Below are 18499 nucleotides of genomic sequence, written 5' to 3'. Positions count from 1 at the left end.
AATGATACAAGAAAACTTCATGGATGATCAAATAATCTAAAACTGGGTTGTGGTGATGGTTAATGCAACTCTAGAAATTTGCTAAAAACCACTAAATTGTGTATTTATAGTCTTACAGTATGTAAATTAAACCTAATAAAGCTCAACAAACTTTTAAAAACACATTTAGTCTTTCCACCTAAAGTCAAACACAACTGTTATTTCTATTAGCAGTAAGTAATTTCCCACTGGTTTCCTGCCACACATCCCCCCTTCACCTTCATTTCCAGTCATGATCACGCCGTGCTCCCAGAGTCAAACACCAATCTTTTTTGGCTCCTCTTGTCCCCTCCAGGTACACACTCTGCCCGGCCATCACATCTGCCTCAACTGCCATGGCTCTCATACATGTTCCTTCTTTCCCATCTCCCCTGCAGAGGGCCGAGCTTACTCCAGCCAGACCAGCCAGAATGACCACCTCATCGGTCATCCTGTCTAGACCCGATGTGCCACAACCCCACCTCCTAATCCATCCTCACTCACTGTCAGATGAATCTTCCTAAAATTCTGCTCTTATCCTATCACTCTTTTACTGAAAAACCCTTAGGGAAAATCCAGTCTTACCACCTACAGGATGAATCATCAACGCGGTATTCAAAGTCCCAAAGTCACATCCCAACCTACGTCTAAGCTTTATCTCCCCACTACTCTACTACATTAACTCTCCACTGTGTCAACTGACGTACTCACTGTCCTAAAACAAACCCACCCACTTTCTGCCATTTCCACCTATTCATCAAGGCCCATTTCAAATATATCCCCTTCCGTGAAGTTCCCTGATAAACACCCGCTCGCATGCATACATGTGCGTGCGCATGCTCACACACACACAGGCTCCCCCCCAGACACGCACCCACACACACGCCACACACACGCTCTCCGACACACTCCCATCCACCCACACATGCTCTCACACACACACACTCCCACACATACATATGCTCCCACATACACACACACACATACGCTCCCCCACACACATGCTCCCACACATACACGCTCCCACACACACACGCCCACACACTCCCACACACATGCTCCCACACACACGGCCACACGCACACATGGTCTCACACACACACACATGCTCCCCCCCCCACACACACACACACACACGCTCCCCACACACACACAGGTGCTCCCACACATGCCCCCACACAGACACACGCTCTCACACACACACACTCACACACACACGCTCACACACACACTCCTCACACACATACACGTTCCACACACACACACGTCCTCTCACACACACGTTCCCACAAACACACCCACACACACACATTCACATACACACAAGCTCACGCACACACCCTCATACATGGTCACACACACACAGGCTTCCAGTCTCTCACACACACGCTACCACACATACGGTCTCACACACACACACACACTCACACACACATATGCTCCCACACACAGTCACACACACATGCTCCCACACACACGGTCACACACACACGCTCACACACACAGTCTCACACACACGCTCACACACACACACACACAGAGCTGAACCTTGAAAACAAGGGTTTGAACTGCACAGGTCCACTTACACAAGAATTTTCTTCAGTAAAAGTTACACTGAGTGTGTCTGCTACTCCAGCCTCCCCTTCCACCTCCTCCACCTCTACCACCCCTTAGACAGCAAGGCCAACCCAACAACTCTTCCTCCTCCTCTTCAATGTACTCAATTTGAAGACGATGAGGGTGAAGATCTTTATGATGATCTAACATACAAAAAATGTGTTAATCAACTATTTATGTTATCAGTAAGGCTTCCAGCCAACCGTAGAGTCAAAAGTTCTATGTGGTTTTCGACTGCACAGGAGGTCAGCGCCCCTAACCTCCATGTTGCTCAAGGTTCAACTGCATCTATATGTACGTGTGTGTGTGTACAAACACACACATCTATATACATGTATATGTTAGAGAACATATATTCAATAAATTAAATACTATATTAACCATGAGATAATATATACAAAAGCACTTTTGATCTTATTAAACACATATAAAGTATTAATACTGAAGTGGTAATATGTCCACATATACCACAAGGTCTCCTGGAGAGAAGGGGGCTTATTTCATTCACTTTGCATCAGGTTACAATGAACCACATACGATAGGTATTCAATAACTAGCTGATGAACGAACACAAGAAAATGGAAAGATAGGGACTTAGTCTTTAAATGCCTTAATAAGCTATATGCTCTAAGTTATACAAGCATTAATCAACAATATCTAGAGAGCCCACTGACCATACTTACTCCTCCCAAAATGGCCTTGACGACTTCCTCGCTGCTGGAGACGCCCCACAAGAGGGTACAAGCTGCTGCTCCCATTTCTGTACAATACTCTGCCTGCTGCAGAAGTTGCTGCTTCGCTTCATTCAGCTGCTGTCGAAGAGCCAGTTTCTCCTGAAAGCAAAGCAAAATCGAAAAATAAATAATAGCATTCAACCGTGACATATCTTTATTACATTTCCTCTTTCACAAAGGTATTTATTAAAGAAATGCATGTATAATTATAGAAAATAGTTGCAAATGAAAGCCAGTCCTAAGAGAGCCATAATCTATATCTACAGAAGAAATTTCAAAGGCAAAAACATCTGAGAAATATCTGAGGAAAGAACATACTACTATATTCTGGTTGATAAACCCACAGAGCTGAATTCATCTGCTTTAAGTAACTACATGAAATATCTCAAGCCCCAAGTGACTATACTCAGAACCAGCACCAACCGAGGCTTCTGAACAAAAACAACCTCACAAAGCAGTTTACCCAGAGAGCAACATTTCTAAGACAGGAGACTGCCTCCTCCAAATGGCTCACTCCACTGAAAAAACACCATCTGCCAGAGGCAGACGCCAAATAAAAGGCACTTGGACATCAGGATTTGTAAAAAAAAGTACTTTAGAAAAACTCATTCTATATAAACATATCCTTAAGTCCTCATGAGAATATTGCCACAAGTGCCAGTAAACATAAAATATAATCTGTGAAGCTAAACAGGGAAAGAAAACCTAAAACCTAAGACCAGGTAGGAAAGATGAGAGGAGGGGCAAAAAGAATTGTGAAGGCTGGGAGTCCTATTCATGCCCTGGTGCAGCAAGCCAGTGCCAGTCTAACAATAAGATGGAGGCTAGGAAGAGTTTCCTACTCTCCCACCAGCAGTGTCTGAGGTGACCTGTAGCTGGGTAAGTCTCCGCCATGGCTCTCTTCACAGGGGAAACACAGGGAATGGCCATCCTGATGGCCCTCCTGAACAACACAAGCACACTTGGAGGATTCACCTTGAGTGCACTACTGGAGTGATGTGGGGCTTTCTGTCCTCTCCAACCACCAGCACCAGGTACCTAAAATTCCCTCAAAAGGTGATAGCATTTCCTGATTTAATAAGACAAAAACTGAAAAATACAAAACCCTAGTCAAATTCATGTATACCAAATATAATGAGTTACATAAACCACAAAGTTAAAGTATATTAAATGTTGTAGATTTTCTTTTACAGAGATGAATACAAGACAAAAATAGAGGGGGCTTTTCACCCCCTGGAGGAAAAAGAGAGCTTTGGGGCCACAAATCAATACTGTTGACCTCGTAACTTGGATTAGGGTGGCCCACTCATAGTTACCTGGAGACAATGCATTTGGCACACAGAGATTCATACACATTCATACATATACACACACATGTATTTAAGAAAAAAACGGCCACTGAACCTCTGGCACATGCTAATACTGCATCATGTGACCTGTCAACTCTGAGTTTTTAATGTCTTCATTATAACAACAATCTGGACTCCTAGATTCATCCTTCCAGTGTATGCAGCTGAACACAAATCATGGTGACACATCAAGAAAACTATGTCACAGCACTTCCTTTTGGAATTCTAGCTTTTCTCACAACTTAAGCAGTCTGCGTCTCAATTAGTCAGGGTATGGTGGTTCTTCTGCACGACCACAAAAAGACTACTGAGAATAACCAGGCAGGACTTTCCTCACTACAGTCACATTTGGTAGGTGCAGGAGGATATTCCCCAATGCAGGGTTCCACACACAGTACAATAATATAAAAAAAAAAAAAAAAAAAAAAACAAAAAAACTCAAAATCATAGCATTCCCAGTAACATCAAAAATAAGAATAATTTTTTAAAGTGCAAGACCTATACAATGAAAACTACACAGCATTACTGAGAGAAAGTAAAGAAGAGGCTAAATAGATATACCATGTTCAAAAATTGGTAGGATGTCAATTCTTCCCAAACCGATCAACACAATCCCTATCAAAATCTCAGCCGACTTCTGTACAAAGTGATAATCTGATTCTAAAATTTCTATGGAAATGCAAAAGATTCAGAATATCTAAAAAATTGTCTGAAAAAGAAGAACAATGTTAGAAGACTAACAGTGCCTGATTTAGAGGAAAAAACAAACTAATTATAAAACTACCAAAATAGAACCAGTGTGGCATTGGTATAAAGATGGACATATAGATCAGTGAAACACTGAAAAAATTGATTTTAACAAAGGTGCCAATGCAATTCAATGGAAAAAGGATAGTCTTTTCAACAACTGATGCTAAAACAACTGAATATTCATATGCAAAAAAAAGTTAATTCAAAATGAATCACAGGGCCGGATGTGGTGGCTCACACCTGTAATCCTAGCATTCTGGGAGGTGGAGGTAGGTGGATTGCTTGAGGTCAGGAGCTCAAAACTAGCCTGACAAACATGGTGAAACCCCGTCTCTACTAAAAATACAAAAATTAGCTGGCATGGTGGTGCGCGCCTGTAATCCCAGCTACTCAGGAGGCTGAGGCAGAAGAATTGCTTGAACCTGGGAGGTGGAGGCTGCAGTGAGTGGAGATCACACCACTGCACTCCAGCCTGGGTGACCAAGCGAAATCCTGTCTCAAAAAAAAAAAAAAAAAAAGAAAGAAAAGAAAAGTGAAAACATATGACCACAGAAAAACTTGTACACAAATGTTTGTAGTGGCATTATTCATAACAGTCAAAAACTGGAACAGGCCAGGCAAGGTGGCTCACACCTGTAATCCCAGCACTTTGGAAGGCCAAGGCGAGCAGATCACTTGGGGCCAGGAGTTCGAGACCAGCCTGGCCAACATGGCGAAACCCTATATCTATAAAATAAAAAAGAAAAAGAAAAGAAAAAAAGAAAACTGCAAACAATCTAAACGGCCATCAAGTGGTGAATGGATGAAGAAAATGTGATACATCTACCCAATGGAATCTTGTTCTGCAATAAAAAAGAATAAATGATGTATGCTATAACACGAATAAACCTTCAGAACAGTATGCCAGATGCAAAAGACTACATATTATATAATTCTGTTCCTACAAAATATTCAGAAAAGGCAAATCTAAAGAGACAGAAAGTGAATCAGTGTTTGCCTGGGGCTGTGCAAGAGAGCACGGACTAACTGCAACAGATATGTGATGGAAATGTTCTAAAAGTTTATTGGACAAAATCCAACAATCACTCATGATTAAAAAAAAAAAAAAAAAAAATTCTCAGTCAGGACCAGTGGCTCATGACTGTAATCCCAGCGCTTTAAGGAACCAAGGTGGGAGGTTCACTTGACAAGAGAGAGGAGGTAGAGACCAGCCTTGGCAACACAGTAAGACCCTATCTCTACAAAAACTCAAAAAAAAAAAAAAAAAAAAAAAATTAGCTGGCCATGGTGGCATATGCCTATAGACTCAGGAGGTTCAGGCAACTGGATCCTATGAGCTCAGGAGTTCAAGGCTGCAGTGAGCTATGATCACACTACTGCACTCCAGCCTGGGCTGCAGAGTGAGGCCCTGTCTCTGGGGAAAAAGAAAAAAAAAAGAAAAAAGGAACTCAGCAAACTAGGAATAGAGGGGAACTTTCTCAATTTTTTTTTTTTTTTTTTTTTTGAGACGGAATCTCGCTCTGTCGCCCAGGCTGGAGTGCAGTGGCTGGATCTCAGCTCACTGCAAGCTCCGCCTCCCGGGTTTATGCCATTCTCCTGCCTCAGTCTCCCGAGTAGCTGGGACTACAGACGCCTGCCACCTCGCCCGGCTAGTTTTTTGTATTTTTTTGTAGAGACGGGGTTTCACCATGTTAGCCAGGATGGTCTCGATCTCCTGACCTCGTGATCCGCCCGTCTCGGCCTCCCAAAGTGCTGGGATTACAGGCTTGAGCCACCGCGCCCGGCCGACTTTCTCAATTTTATAAATGCATCTGCAAAAACCTACAGCTAAAATCATAATTAATGCTAAAAGACTGAATACTTTCCCCTGAGATCAGGAATAAGGCAAAGACATCTACTCTCACCACTGTTATTCAGCACAGTGCTATAGTGCTGGAAGTTCTGGCCATGCAAGAAGGCAAGAGGAAGAAATAAAAGGTATACAAAGCAGAATGAAGAACTAGAACAGCCCCTATTTGTAGATGACATGACTGTCCACGTAGAAAATCTCAAGAAATCTATAAAAGAACTCCTAGAAGTCATAAATGAGTTCAAAAAGACCACAGGGGCTGGGCGCGGTGGCTCACGCCTGTAATCCCAGCACTCTGAGAGGCCAAGGCGGGCGGATCACTGGAGGTCAGGAGTTCAAGACCAGCCTGGCCAACATGGTGAAATCGTGTCTGTACTAAAAATGCAAAAATTACCCGGGCATGGAGGCGTGCACCTGTAATTCCAGCTACTCAAGAGGCTGAGGCAGGAGAATTGCCTGAACCTGAGAGGTGGAGGTTGTAGTGAGCCGAGATCACACCACTGCACTGCAGCCTGGGGGACAAGATAAACAAACAAAAAGCAATCACATTTCTATGTACTAACTAAAAAATGGAAACCAAAATTAAAAACACAATACCATTTACAGTTACTCCAAATAAAATTAAATACTTAGGTAAAAATCTAATACAAATGTTTATGCTGAAAATAACTAGGTAAAAATCTAACACAAATCTAGATGCTGAAAATAATTATAAACTGCTGATGAAAGAAATTAAAGACAACTTAAAGAAAAGGAGAGACATGCTATGTTTATGAATTGGAAGATTCAATATAGTAAAGATATCAATTCTCTACAAACTGATCTACAAATACACCACAATTTCTATTAAAATTCCAGCAAGGCTTTTGTAGACACAAACAAGATGACTCTAAAATGTATGTGGAAAAGCAAAGGAGCTAGAATAGTTAAGGCAACTCTGAAACAGAGGAATGAAATGGGAAGAATCATTTTATCCAGTGTCAAGGCTTACTATGTCGCTACAGTAATCAAAACAATGTATCATTGGTGGAGGAACAGATCAAAGCACCTGAGTAGAGAACCCACAACAGACCCAGGTCGGTATGACTGAATTTTGACAAAGGTGCCAAAGCAATTCAACGAAGGAGAGTCTTTTTGAGCAATAGTGCTGAAGCAACTGGACAATGATAAGCCAAAGAAGAAAATATTAACCTGGACTTAACCCTCATACTTTCTACAAAAATTAACTCAAAATAAATCATAGACTTAAATGCAAAATGTAAAACTATAAAACTATTAAGAAAAAAGAACAGGAGAAAATTGTGGGGACCTAGAGCTATGTGAAAAATTCTTAGATATAACAACAAGAAAATAGTCTATAAAAAGGAGAAATCAGTAAATTGGACTTCATCAAAATTTAAAACATTTGCTTTTTGAAAGAAGCTGTGAAGATGAAAAGAGCAGCTACAGACTGGGAGAAAAGACTTGCAAAACATGTATTCAGCAAAGGACTTGTGTCTAGAATATATCAAGAGCTCAAACGCAAAAGCGAAAAGGGAAAAAATCCAATTAGAACATGGATAAAAGACATGAAAAAAACATTTCATAAAAAAGAATACACAGACAGAAAATAAATGCATGAAATGATGTTCAACATAATTAGCTATTAGGGAAATGTAAATTAAAACCAAAACACACCTATCAAAATGACTAAGATTCAAAATAGAGATAACACCAAATGCTGGTTAGGACATGAAGAAAGTGAATCACTTATATATTTTTGGTGAGAATATAAAATGGTACAGCCACTCGGGAGAACAATTTGGCAATTTCTTTCAAAACTAAATGCGCACTTACCATACAACCCAGTAACTGTACTCTCAGGCATTTATCACACAAAAATAAAGACACACATTCACGCAAAAACCTATACATGGATGTTACTAGTGTCTTTATCAGTAGTAGAAAAAAAAAAACGTAGAAACTATTCAAACTTCTTTCAGTGGAGGAATTGCAACATATTGCAAACAAATCGCAACATATACATACCATGGAATATGAGGCAATAAAAAGAAAGAAACTAACAATACATGCAACTTGGATGTATCTGAGTGAAAGTCAGTCTCTGCCAGACACCCTTGGCTCATGCCTGTAATCTCAGCACTTTGGGAGAACAAGGCCAAAGGATCAATTGAGCCCAGGGGTTCAAGACAAGCCTGAGCAACATAGCAAACCTGTCTCCACAAAAAAATTAAAAATTAGCTGGGCATGGTGGCATGTGCCTGTGGACCTAGCTACTTGGGAGGCTGACACGGGAGGATTGCTTGGGCCCAAGAGGTTGAGGATGCAGCGAGCCATGATCTTGCCACTGCATGTCACTGCCTGAGTGACACGGTGAGACCCTGTCTCAAGGAAAAGTCAGTCTCAAAAGGTTATTCCACGTTATGACATTCTTGAGATAAGAAAATTAGAGAGATGGAAAATGTATTAGTGATTGCCAGGGGCTACGCAGAGGGAATGGGGTGGATGTGGCCATAAAGGGGTAGCACCAAGGAGCCTTATGGTGATGGAACAGTTCTGTGAGTGTGGTCGTACCTACATGAATCTACAAATGTCATAAAATTGCACAGAATTATGTACATGTGTACACACACAAATGAGTACATACAGGAATGATGAAATACAAAGAAGTGCAGGTGAAAACTAGTGAAACTTGAAAGCTCTGTTAATTGTACCAATTCCAATTTCCTAGTTTTTATCTTCTACTACAGTTATGCAAGATGTCACCACTAGGGGAAACTGGGTGAAGGGTATAGGTAACTTCCCTGGACTTTTTGCAACTTCTAGTGAATCTGTAAGTATATACAAAAATTTAGGCCGGGCGCGGTGGCTCAAGCCTGTAATCCCAGCACTTTGGGAGGCCGAGACGGGCGGATCACGAGGTCAGGAGATCGAGACCATCCTGGCGAACACGGTGAAACCCCGTCTCTACTAAAAAATACAAAAAACTAGCCGGGCGAGGCGGCGGGCGCCTGTAGTCCCAGCTACTCAGGAGGCTGAGGCAGGAGAATGGCATAAACCCGGGGGGCGGAGCTTGCAGTGAGCTGAGATCCGGCCACTGCACTCCAGCCCGGGCGACAGAGCCAGACTCCGTCTCAAAAAAAAAAAAAAAAAAAAATATTTATTTTGTTTCCAGTGGGATTGGACCAAAAAATTTTAACCAAAAAAAAAAAGTCATATAAATTTACTAAAAACTATCAAACTATACAATTACAATATATACAATTACAATGGAAAAAATGTTGTTGTACAAAATATACCTCAATAATCCTGTTTTAAAGAAACAATAATCAAACCCTGATATATTTTCCTGTTTAATGGAATACTCATACATAACAAGTTTATCAAGCACAAAACTCCCAAGATTTCTTCAATATCTTTCTGTAGTTCATTTCTTATTTTAGCTTAACCACAATTTTTCTTTTAAAAGTTTATTGGCTCACTGTAAGCTCTGCCTTCCGGGTTCACGCCATTCTCCTGCCTCAGCCTCCCAAGTAGCTGGGACTACAGGTGCCCACCACCACGCCCAGCTAATTTTGTGTGTGTGTGTGTGTGTGTGTGTGTGTGTATATATATATATATATATATTTTTTTTTTTTCTTTGTAGAGACGGGGTTTCACTGTGTTAGCCAAGATGGTCTCGATCTCCTGACCTTGTGATTCGCCTACCTCGGCCTCCCAAAGTGCTGGGATTACAGGCATGAGCCACCACGCCTGGCCAATATTCTGCAACTGTTTTGCCTTCACCAGGAAGCTGGGATCTTTTCCCTCGAGAGTCCAAACATTGCTACTGCCAGGACTCTTTCCTGGCCTAGCCTCCTCACATCATAAGCAGGTATCAAGACCCAGTGCACCTCCTCCACTGACCCTACAAAATCTCTGTGGAGGAAACATCTCCACCATGGCCAGGAACAAAGTCTTCCTTGTTTGAGTAGCCTTTCTCTAGGGGTTCGGAAGCTGCTTGCTCATACATCACACTTTATGATTTTGGTTCCATACTTTGTTTCTGACCTTTTCTCACATATTGAACTCAATAATTTATGCCTTTTCCTAGTGATTTTTCACTCATACAGAAGTACTTACTAGCAGCCAGGCACAGTGGCTCACGCCTGTAATCCCAGCACTTTGGGAGGCCAGGGTGGACAGATCACCTGAGGTCAGGAGTTCAAGACCAGCCTGGCCAACATGGCAAAACCTCATCTCTACTAAAAAGATACAAAAATCAGCCAGGAGTGGTGGCATGCGCCTGTAATCCCAGCTATCCAGGTGGTGGAGGTTGTGGTGAGCTGAGATTGCGCCACTGCTCTCCAGCCTGGACGACAGAGCAAGACTCTGTCTCAAAAAAAAAAAAAAGTACTTTCTAGCAATAATTTAACTTAGGATCTAGTCCCTGGATTCTTTCCTGGGTCCTCAATTCTATAATAAGTTTCCAGAGCCAGGTGCAGTGGCCCATGCCTGTAATCCCAGCACTTTGGGAGGCCCAAAGCAGGAGGATCACTTGAGCCCAGGAGTTCAAGACCAACCTGGGCAACATAGTGAGACCCCATCTCTATAAAAAATTTTTAAAATTGTTTTAAAAATTATACTTCAATAGAATTGTTCTTGTAAAAAATAAAAATTTATTAATTAATTAAATTTATTTAGCTGGGTGTCATGGCACATCTCTGTAGTCCCAGCCACTCTGGAGGTCAAGGAGGAGGATCGCTTAAGCCCAGGAGGTCGAGGCTACCGCAACTATTATTGCACCACTACACTCCAGCCTGGCAATAGAGCAAGATCCTGACTCAAAAAAAATAAAAATAATAAAATAAGTTTCTAGAGTCCTTCCTTATGATCTGTACAGGCCTGGACAGAGACTACAGCAAAGGCTACAGATAAGGCAGCTGCTAGAAGAGAAATGGCCTTGTTACAGCAACCTTGCAGGAGCCTCCCTCTGTATTCACCTTGCAGGAGCTTCCCTCTGTGTTCACCTTGCAGGGGCTTCCCTCTGTGTCCACCTTGCAAGGGCTTCCCTCTGTATTCACCTTGCAGGGGCTTCTCTCTGTGTTCACCTTGCAGGGGCTTCCCTCTGTGTTCACCTTGCAGGAGCCTCCCTCTGTGTTCACCTTGCAGGGGCTTCCCTCTGTGTTCACCTTGCAGGGGCTTCCCTCTGTGTCCACCTTGCAGGAGCTTCTCTGTATTCACCTTGCAGGGGCTTCCCTCTGTGTTCACCTTGCAGGAGCTTCCCTCTGTGCTCACCTTGCAGGGGCTTCCCTCTGTGTTCACCTTGCAGGGGCTTCCCTCTGTGTTCACCTTGCAGGAGCTTCTCTGTATTCACCTTGCAGGGGCTTCCCTCTGTGTTCACCTTGCAGGAGCTTCCCTCTGTGTTCACCTTGCAGGGGCTTCTCTGTATTCACCTTGCAGGGGCTTTCCTCTGTGTTCACCTTGCAGGGGCTTCCCTCTGTGTTCACCTTGCAGGGGCTTCTCTGTATTTACCTTGCAGGGGCTTCCCTCTGTATTCACCTTGCAGGGGCTTCCATCTGTATCGATCTTGCAGGGGCTTCTCTGTATTCACCTTGCAGGGGCTTCCCTCTGTGTTCACCTTGCAGGAGCTTCCCTCTTGTATCCACCTTGCAAGGGGCTTCCCTCTGTATTCACCTTGCAGGGGCCTCCCTCTGTATTCACCTTGCAAGGGCTTCTCTGTATTCACCTTGCAGGGGCTTCCCTCTGTGTTCACCTTGCAGGGGCTTCCCTCTGTATTCACCTTGCAGGGGCTTCTCTGTATTCACCTTGCAGGGGCTTCTCTGTATTCACCTTGCAGGGGCTTCCCTCTGTAGGCACCTTGCAGGGGCTTCTCTGTATTCACCTTGCAGGGGCTTCCCTCTGTATGCACCTTGCAGGGGCTTCCCTCTGTATTTACCTTGCAGGGGCTTCTCTGTATTCACCTTGCAGGGGCTTCCCTCTGTATTCACCTTGCAGGTGCTTCCCTCTGTAGGCACCTTGCAGGGGCTTCTCTGTATTCACCTTGCAGGAGCTTCCCTCTGTATTAAATTGGACTACTGAACAAGATTTTTAACTATACATAGGGAATAGCTGGGTGAAATATTCCCACATTTTAAGGTCAAAGTTCCAGGGCAACAAAACCCTAGTGATTTCAAGCTACTTTACCATGGCTGTTTCCTCCTTCTCAGTATGCATTTACTCGAATGGCTTTTTTTTTTTTTTTTTTTTGAGATGGAGTCTCGCTTTGTCATCCAGGCTGGAGTGCAGTGGCACGATTTCGGCTCACTGCAACCTCCACCTCCCGGGTTCAGGCAATTCTCCTGCCTCAGCCTCCCAAGTAGCTGGGATTACAGGCACCTGCTACTATGCCCGGCTAATTTTTGTATTTTTAGTAGAGACCGGGTTTGATCATGTTGGCCAGGCTGGTCTCGAACTCCTGACCGCAAGCGAACTGCCCACCCTGGCCTCACAAAGTGCTGGGATTACAGGCTTGAGCCACTGCACTTGGCCTGTTAGTACCATTATTATTCAAAACAAAAATATATCCAGGCCCCAAATTTTATAAAGAGTGTCGGAATATTTCTAGTTGTATGGAAAAGGAAGTTATGCCACACAAAAAGTTAAGCAATTTTTAAGAAATATTAGTTTATCTAATATTTATATAAAATATAACTGGCTAAAATATAATAATCCCCAAATTAATTACATGTACTTCTGATTTAATACACCTATCTCCAACTATAAGATATTATGTACATTTTTTTCCCTCAAGATTCTTATTGCTATGGTTTGGATGTGGTTTGTCCCCATCTAAACCATGTTGAAATTTGATCCCCAATGTGGCACTCTTGAGAGGTGGGGCCTAGTGGGAGGTGTATGGGTCATGGGAGTGGATTCCTCATGAATCGATTAATGTGCTCTCTGGAGGGTGAGTGAGTTCTTGCTCTCACAGGAATGGATTAGTTTCCCTGAGAGCAGGCTGGTAAAGAGTCTGGCTTCCTCAGTTTCTCTCTCTTGCTTTCTCTCATCATGTGATCTCGTCACACAGCCCGCTCCCCTTCTGTCATCATTTGAAGCAGCCTGAGGCCCTCACCAGAAAAAGATGCCCAATCTTGAACCTTCCAGCCACCAAAATCTCGACATAAATAAACCTCTTTTCTGTATAAGTTACTCAGTCTCAGATATTTTGTTACAGCAACACAAAATGAACTCAGATAATTATGAACCTTTATGTTGTAGGGCAGATTTTTAAACATAAAAGTTAAAACATACCAAGTGAATAACCTATGTGTTAAATGTTTACAAAATCCATCTGTTCAACTACATTCCAACACACTCAGAATACACACATTTACAAATACAATTTATTGAGGATTAAGAGTAAAAAATTCAGACCCACTGCTTATCATAAGTGAAAGGCTGTAAACCAATCCCACTTTCTGGCATGGTGAGAGCCTGTCCCTAAGCATGGTACCTTCTTGTCTCTTATGCTGTCGGCCTGCACGGTTTCCAGGCGGGCTTTAAAGTGCTCACAATCCATTTTCAGCTGCTCTAGTTCTTGCTCTTTCCTTTCCAGGTCTAGGAGAAAGAGACATAAAACTTCTTAAGATATTTCAAGTCACTAATCTCTCCCTAAGCACCTATTTTGCCCAGTCTTGACTTATTAAAACATGCACTAATTACTTAGGTAAGAACATCTGCATTTCTTGACTTCTAACCTGTTCTTGAATAATCAATATTCTAAAAGTCTTGTTCTCTAAATTCATCTCAGTTTTTAGCCCATAGCACAAAGGACTTTGGTTTTCTGTTCTGTGTTTTTAAGGCTTCGCTTTACTGCCAGACAGTACTCAAGGCTTCAAGAAAATGTGTTATTTAAAGGATTGAAGGCAGAGCTGAGAAGCCCGACTGTCTCATGGCACAGACTTGTCGCTACTCCATGAAAAGCAGAAGGCAGCTCAGGGAGTGCACGGCGCCAGCACAGGCTGATTCACAAAGCTAGTGTCACCCACTGGCAGACTGACTCAATGGGAACAACTGCAGTAGTCGGCACTGGAGGAGGGAAATAACAGTGATAAAAAAGAGAAAATGCTAGAGTGAAAGAGTGGGAACTACATAGTACTTCCTCTCCACCACATTCATTTAGTTGATGAGTCAACAACAACCAACAAAAATCCCAAAAAAATCCATGTCAATAAACCAAGCAAAAGCATTATCAACTTTAAATTTAAAATATTATGTTGCAGAAATACTGACATTCAAAAAAATCAAATACATAATACAAAGTTTTAAGTGTTTGATCTCAAGAGCTAGGAAATCATCAGTTTTTATGCCAACATATACCAAGATTTGAGGGTGCTAAGAGCTAATGGTCTAACTTCTCTGATTAAAGTAGCAATGCTTTAGGACAGTGATTCTCAAACTTTAGTGTACATCAGAATCCCTGGAGGACCTGATAATACAGTGTCGGCTGGGTCCCACCCAGTTTCCAATTTGGAACCCCTGAGGTGAGCCTGAGAATTTACATTTCTAACAAGTTCCCAGGTAAGACTCATGCTGCCTGTCTGGGACCCACATTTTAAGAACTACTTCTGGGCAATAACCTGGTCTCTCATCACCAATTAAATAAAATGAACATGCAACACATGACCAGCAACAGCAAACAAGGGAATCCATCCACAGGAATGTGAAAGAGCAAAAAAAAATGAAGAGTAATGGAAGGCAGCTACCTATTATTTGTCACATGAAGGAATTTCACTTCTTTACACATTCCCTCTCCTAATCCTTGAACCGAGAAAAACACAAGGCAACTCTGCTTATCTGTCTCATTCTTATACTCTCACTTGGGATGAGTGAGAAAGCCTCAAAGAGCCAGGCGCCTGGAAAACGGAACATTACTCCACCCTAGAGGAGAAAAAGCTCACAAACACTTCCTCAATTATGTGCAAACAAACGAGAAGGGGTAGGGCTTTCGAATCTAGGGATCCGAGAGGACAAGAGGAAGCCCGAATAAGAAACTTATGGGGACTGCTTAGAACACATGTGTATCCCCAAAGCCCTAAAGGAAACTTTAATAAAGGAAGGAAGAAATAAAGCTAGTCTCTAAATTTTCTAGAGACCCTGTCCCAGAAGAAAGATTAGAACCTAAAAGTAAATATTCAGACCAGCTAAACAGTATACAATTGGCTGGCAAAGCTTCTTATAAAATATGTTTCTCAGGGGCCAGGCTCGGTGGCTTACACCTGTGTAATTCCAGGGCTTCGGAAAGCCGAGGTGGGAGGATCGCTTGAGGCCAGGAGTTCGAGACCAGCCAGGGTAAGAACCCCATCTCTCAAAAAAAAAAAAAAGTGTTTCTCAGAAATAGAGCAAAGTGCCATTGGACTATATCCTCTCCCTCAAATCACAGTTTCATCTTCTGCTCTTTTAAGAAATATTATGCCACAATGACTTTTACTGGAATTCTTGATTTTATCCTAATCCTGGCCAAAAAAATCAACTAGCAAGCACTATGCTTTAAAAACTACATACTTGTATTATTTGTAACAATGTCAAATGGAAATACATTATTTATACACATACACACTACAATCATCATATATGAAATACCACCTACAGTCATAGACAAAAAAGAACAAACTGAAAAACTAAGACGAAATTTCTGTGATTTAAAATTTTTCTTTGCATTTAACTGTTAAATTTGGCTTCTACTATTAAACTATATATTACTCAAACATGATAAAGGAGATAGGAAATCTCTACAAGCCTTATGTATAAAAACCTGTGGGAATTAACTGTGACCACCCAAAAGGGCTCTCTTGCATTATGGTAATTTCATAATCACTTGTTCTAGACAGCTGTACGCAACCCTAGTGTAAGTTAACACACCAAAAGGACAGGGTTAAAACATCCGACTCTAGGACTCTACGGTAGGCAATCTCAGAATTCCGGTCAGTCAGGGAGGCCACACCCATCCACGCTAGGCTCCTGGGGAGGTGGCAAGTGCCCTTCTGCTGTGTGAGGCCGCCGCCTTGTGGCCAGATGGGAACATTGCTGCTGCCTTGGAACACAACTCTGACCTTGCATTTTCAACTTGGCCCGCTGTGTGCCTGCTACCTAAAAGCACCCTGAAGGCAGGGATTTGCATACGTTTTCTTCTATGCCTACCCTCCAAATGTCTATATGGAACATAGTAGGCAATACAAAAATATTTGTCACATAAATTTATTTCACTTCTTTATACATTCCTTCTGCTAATCTTTGAACCAATAAAAACACACAGCTACTTTGGTTATCTGTATGTCTCATTCTTACACAATAAGAATATATTACTTTTGTAATTTTTTTAAACCCAAGAGACAGAAATAATATGAACAGTGAATATTACAAACAACCTAAATCATAGACCATTAAAACATCTATGTATCTTCTGAAACAACCTTTATTTATTTTTTTTTTTATTTTTATTTTTGAGACGGAGTTGCTCTGTTGCCCAGGCTAGAGTGCAGTGGGGAGATGGCACGATCTCAGCTCACTGCAACCAACATCTCCCAGGTTCAAGCGATCCTCCCAACTCAGCCTCCTGAGTAGCTAGGGCTACAGGCACCCGCCACCACGCCTGGCTAATTTTTGTATTTTTAGTAGAGATGGGGTTTCACCATGTTGGCCAGGCTAGTCTTGAACTCCTGACCTCAAGTGATCAGCCCATCTTGGCCTCCCAAAGTGCTGAGATTACAGGCGTGAGCTGCTGCAAGCAGCCGATAATCATTTCTTAATACAGGTCTAATAACATGAGAATGGCTGTATCTCTTAATACTCAACTTATTCACAGGGAGGGTACAGAAAGCTAGAAATGAAAAGAAGGGTTTCTAAAACACTAATCAAAGAAAACTGCACAAACGGCATCAATTTATCTATTTCTTTATCACCTGGTATGTGAGGTTGGGAGTTCAAGAGCAGCCTAGACAACATGGTGAAACCCCATCTCTACTAGAAATACAAAAATTAGCCCAGCATGGTGGTACATGCCTATAGTCCCAGCTACTCGGGAGGCTGAGTTGTGAGGACTGCTTGAACCTGGGAGGCAGATGTTGCAGTGAGCCAAGATCATGCTATTGCACTTCAGCCTGGGCGACAGAGCAAGACTTCATCTCATAAAAAAAAAAAAAAAAAAAAAAAAAAACTAAGATCAATCTTGAACTCAAATTAATTCTGTTGATTTCCCAAACCAGAGTCAGGGAACTTTGCTTTCCATTCACTGACACACATACATGACATGAATAGTAGGGTGGTCAGGGGTGATATTCAAGCACTACACGCCTCTTCCCCCTCCATCTTGACCACCTTTCCACCTCCTCTGTCCATAAGCTCCCCAAGTGTTTTTTTCTCTACTTTCCTGTGTTCTAGACAATCTCCACCCTGATCTGTGCCCCAAGAGGCGGATGTGAAGTCCCATAGCAACAGGGCTCCCTCGTCCTATGGCTTCCTGTTGGATGCAGTAGCAGCCCTGCAGGAAACTGGAGGACAGGAGGAGATGACTAAGGGTGGGACCTGTCTCCCCACTCCATCCTCCCTGCTGGGCTTCATCCTTCTGGGTGAGGCCACAGGTGCTGTCAAGCATCTTGTCCAGAGCAACGCCTCTCACCAAGTCTGGTACCTCTCTCCCTTCTCCTGCTCCTTCAACCTAGGGGAGGCGATGGCGCTCCACTCGTCAGTTCCTGGATGCTTCTTTCTCCAGGCACTGGTTCCCTGAACCCTGATCACACTTTAATCTCTTCACTTTACTGTTTACTCCTTTTGTTCCCTGCCAAGATATGGATGTGACAAACTCTTGATGTTCTTTCATTTGGGCCACAATAAACTCTGAGTCAAAGTAATAATCCTTTTTTGGTGCTCACTCTTTGGTTCCACTCTTCATGGACATTTCTCAAGTTCTTATTTCTACAGACTACAAATAATTCTTCCCAGAACTGAAATGGGGGTACCTCATATCAAACTCTGTAAATTAATCTCAAAATATCCTACAAACACTTTAGAAATAACATAGTGCAGTGGTTTTCAAATCCTACTGCTAAGAATCTAACAGTACCCGGGGAACAATTACAGTCTCATAAACATTTAATTAATACCCTATTTTACAATGTTATTTAAACTTTTTATTTGGAAGT

General features: G+C 42.4%; 1 protein-coding gene across 9 annotated transcripts in view; it reads right to left on the bottom strand.

Moving 5' to 3' along the window:
- The window catches only part of HSF2BP (heat shock transcription factor 2 binding protein), a 121093-nt gene that overhangs the window by 95464 nt on the left and 7130 nt on the right, over positions 1-18499 (bottom strand). For 5 of the 9 annotated variants that reach the window (XM_001118442.5, XM_077995593.1, XM_077995591.1 and 2 more), the window contains exons 4-5: positions 13813-13916; positions 2319-2468 (exon numbers count right to left, since the gene is read on the bottom strand). In XM_001118442.5, the coding sequence (XP_001118442.4) occupies positions 2319-2468; positions 13813-13916 (254 nt within the window). Of the gene's footprint in view, positions 1-2309; positions 2469-13812; positions 13917-18499 lie in introns of all 9 variants that reach the window. The other 4 variants (XM_015132793.3, XM_077995592.1, XM_077995594.1 and 1 more) reach the window with 1 other exon arrangement.

The sequence above is a fragment of the Macaca mulatta genome, chromosome 3 (genome assembly GCF_049350105.2).
Source record: "Macaca mulatta isolate MMU2019108-1 chromosome 3, T2T-MMU8v2.0, whole genome shotgun sequence".
Taxonomy (NCBI): domain Eukaryota; kingdom Metazoa; phylum Chordata; class Mammalia; order Primates; family Cercopithecidae; genus Macaca; species Macaca mulatta.
This window is presented reverse-complemented; position numbering and strand designations above follow the sequence as displayed.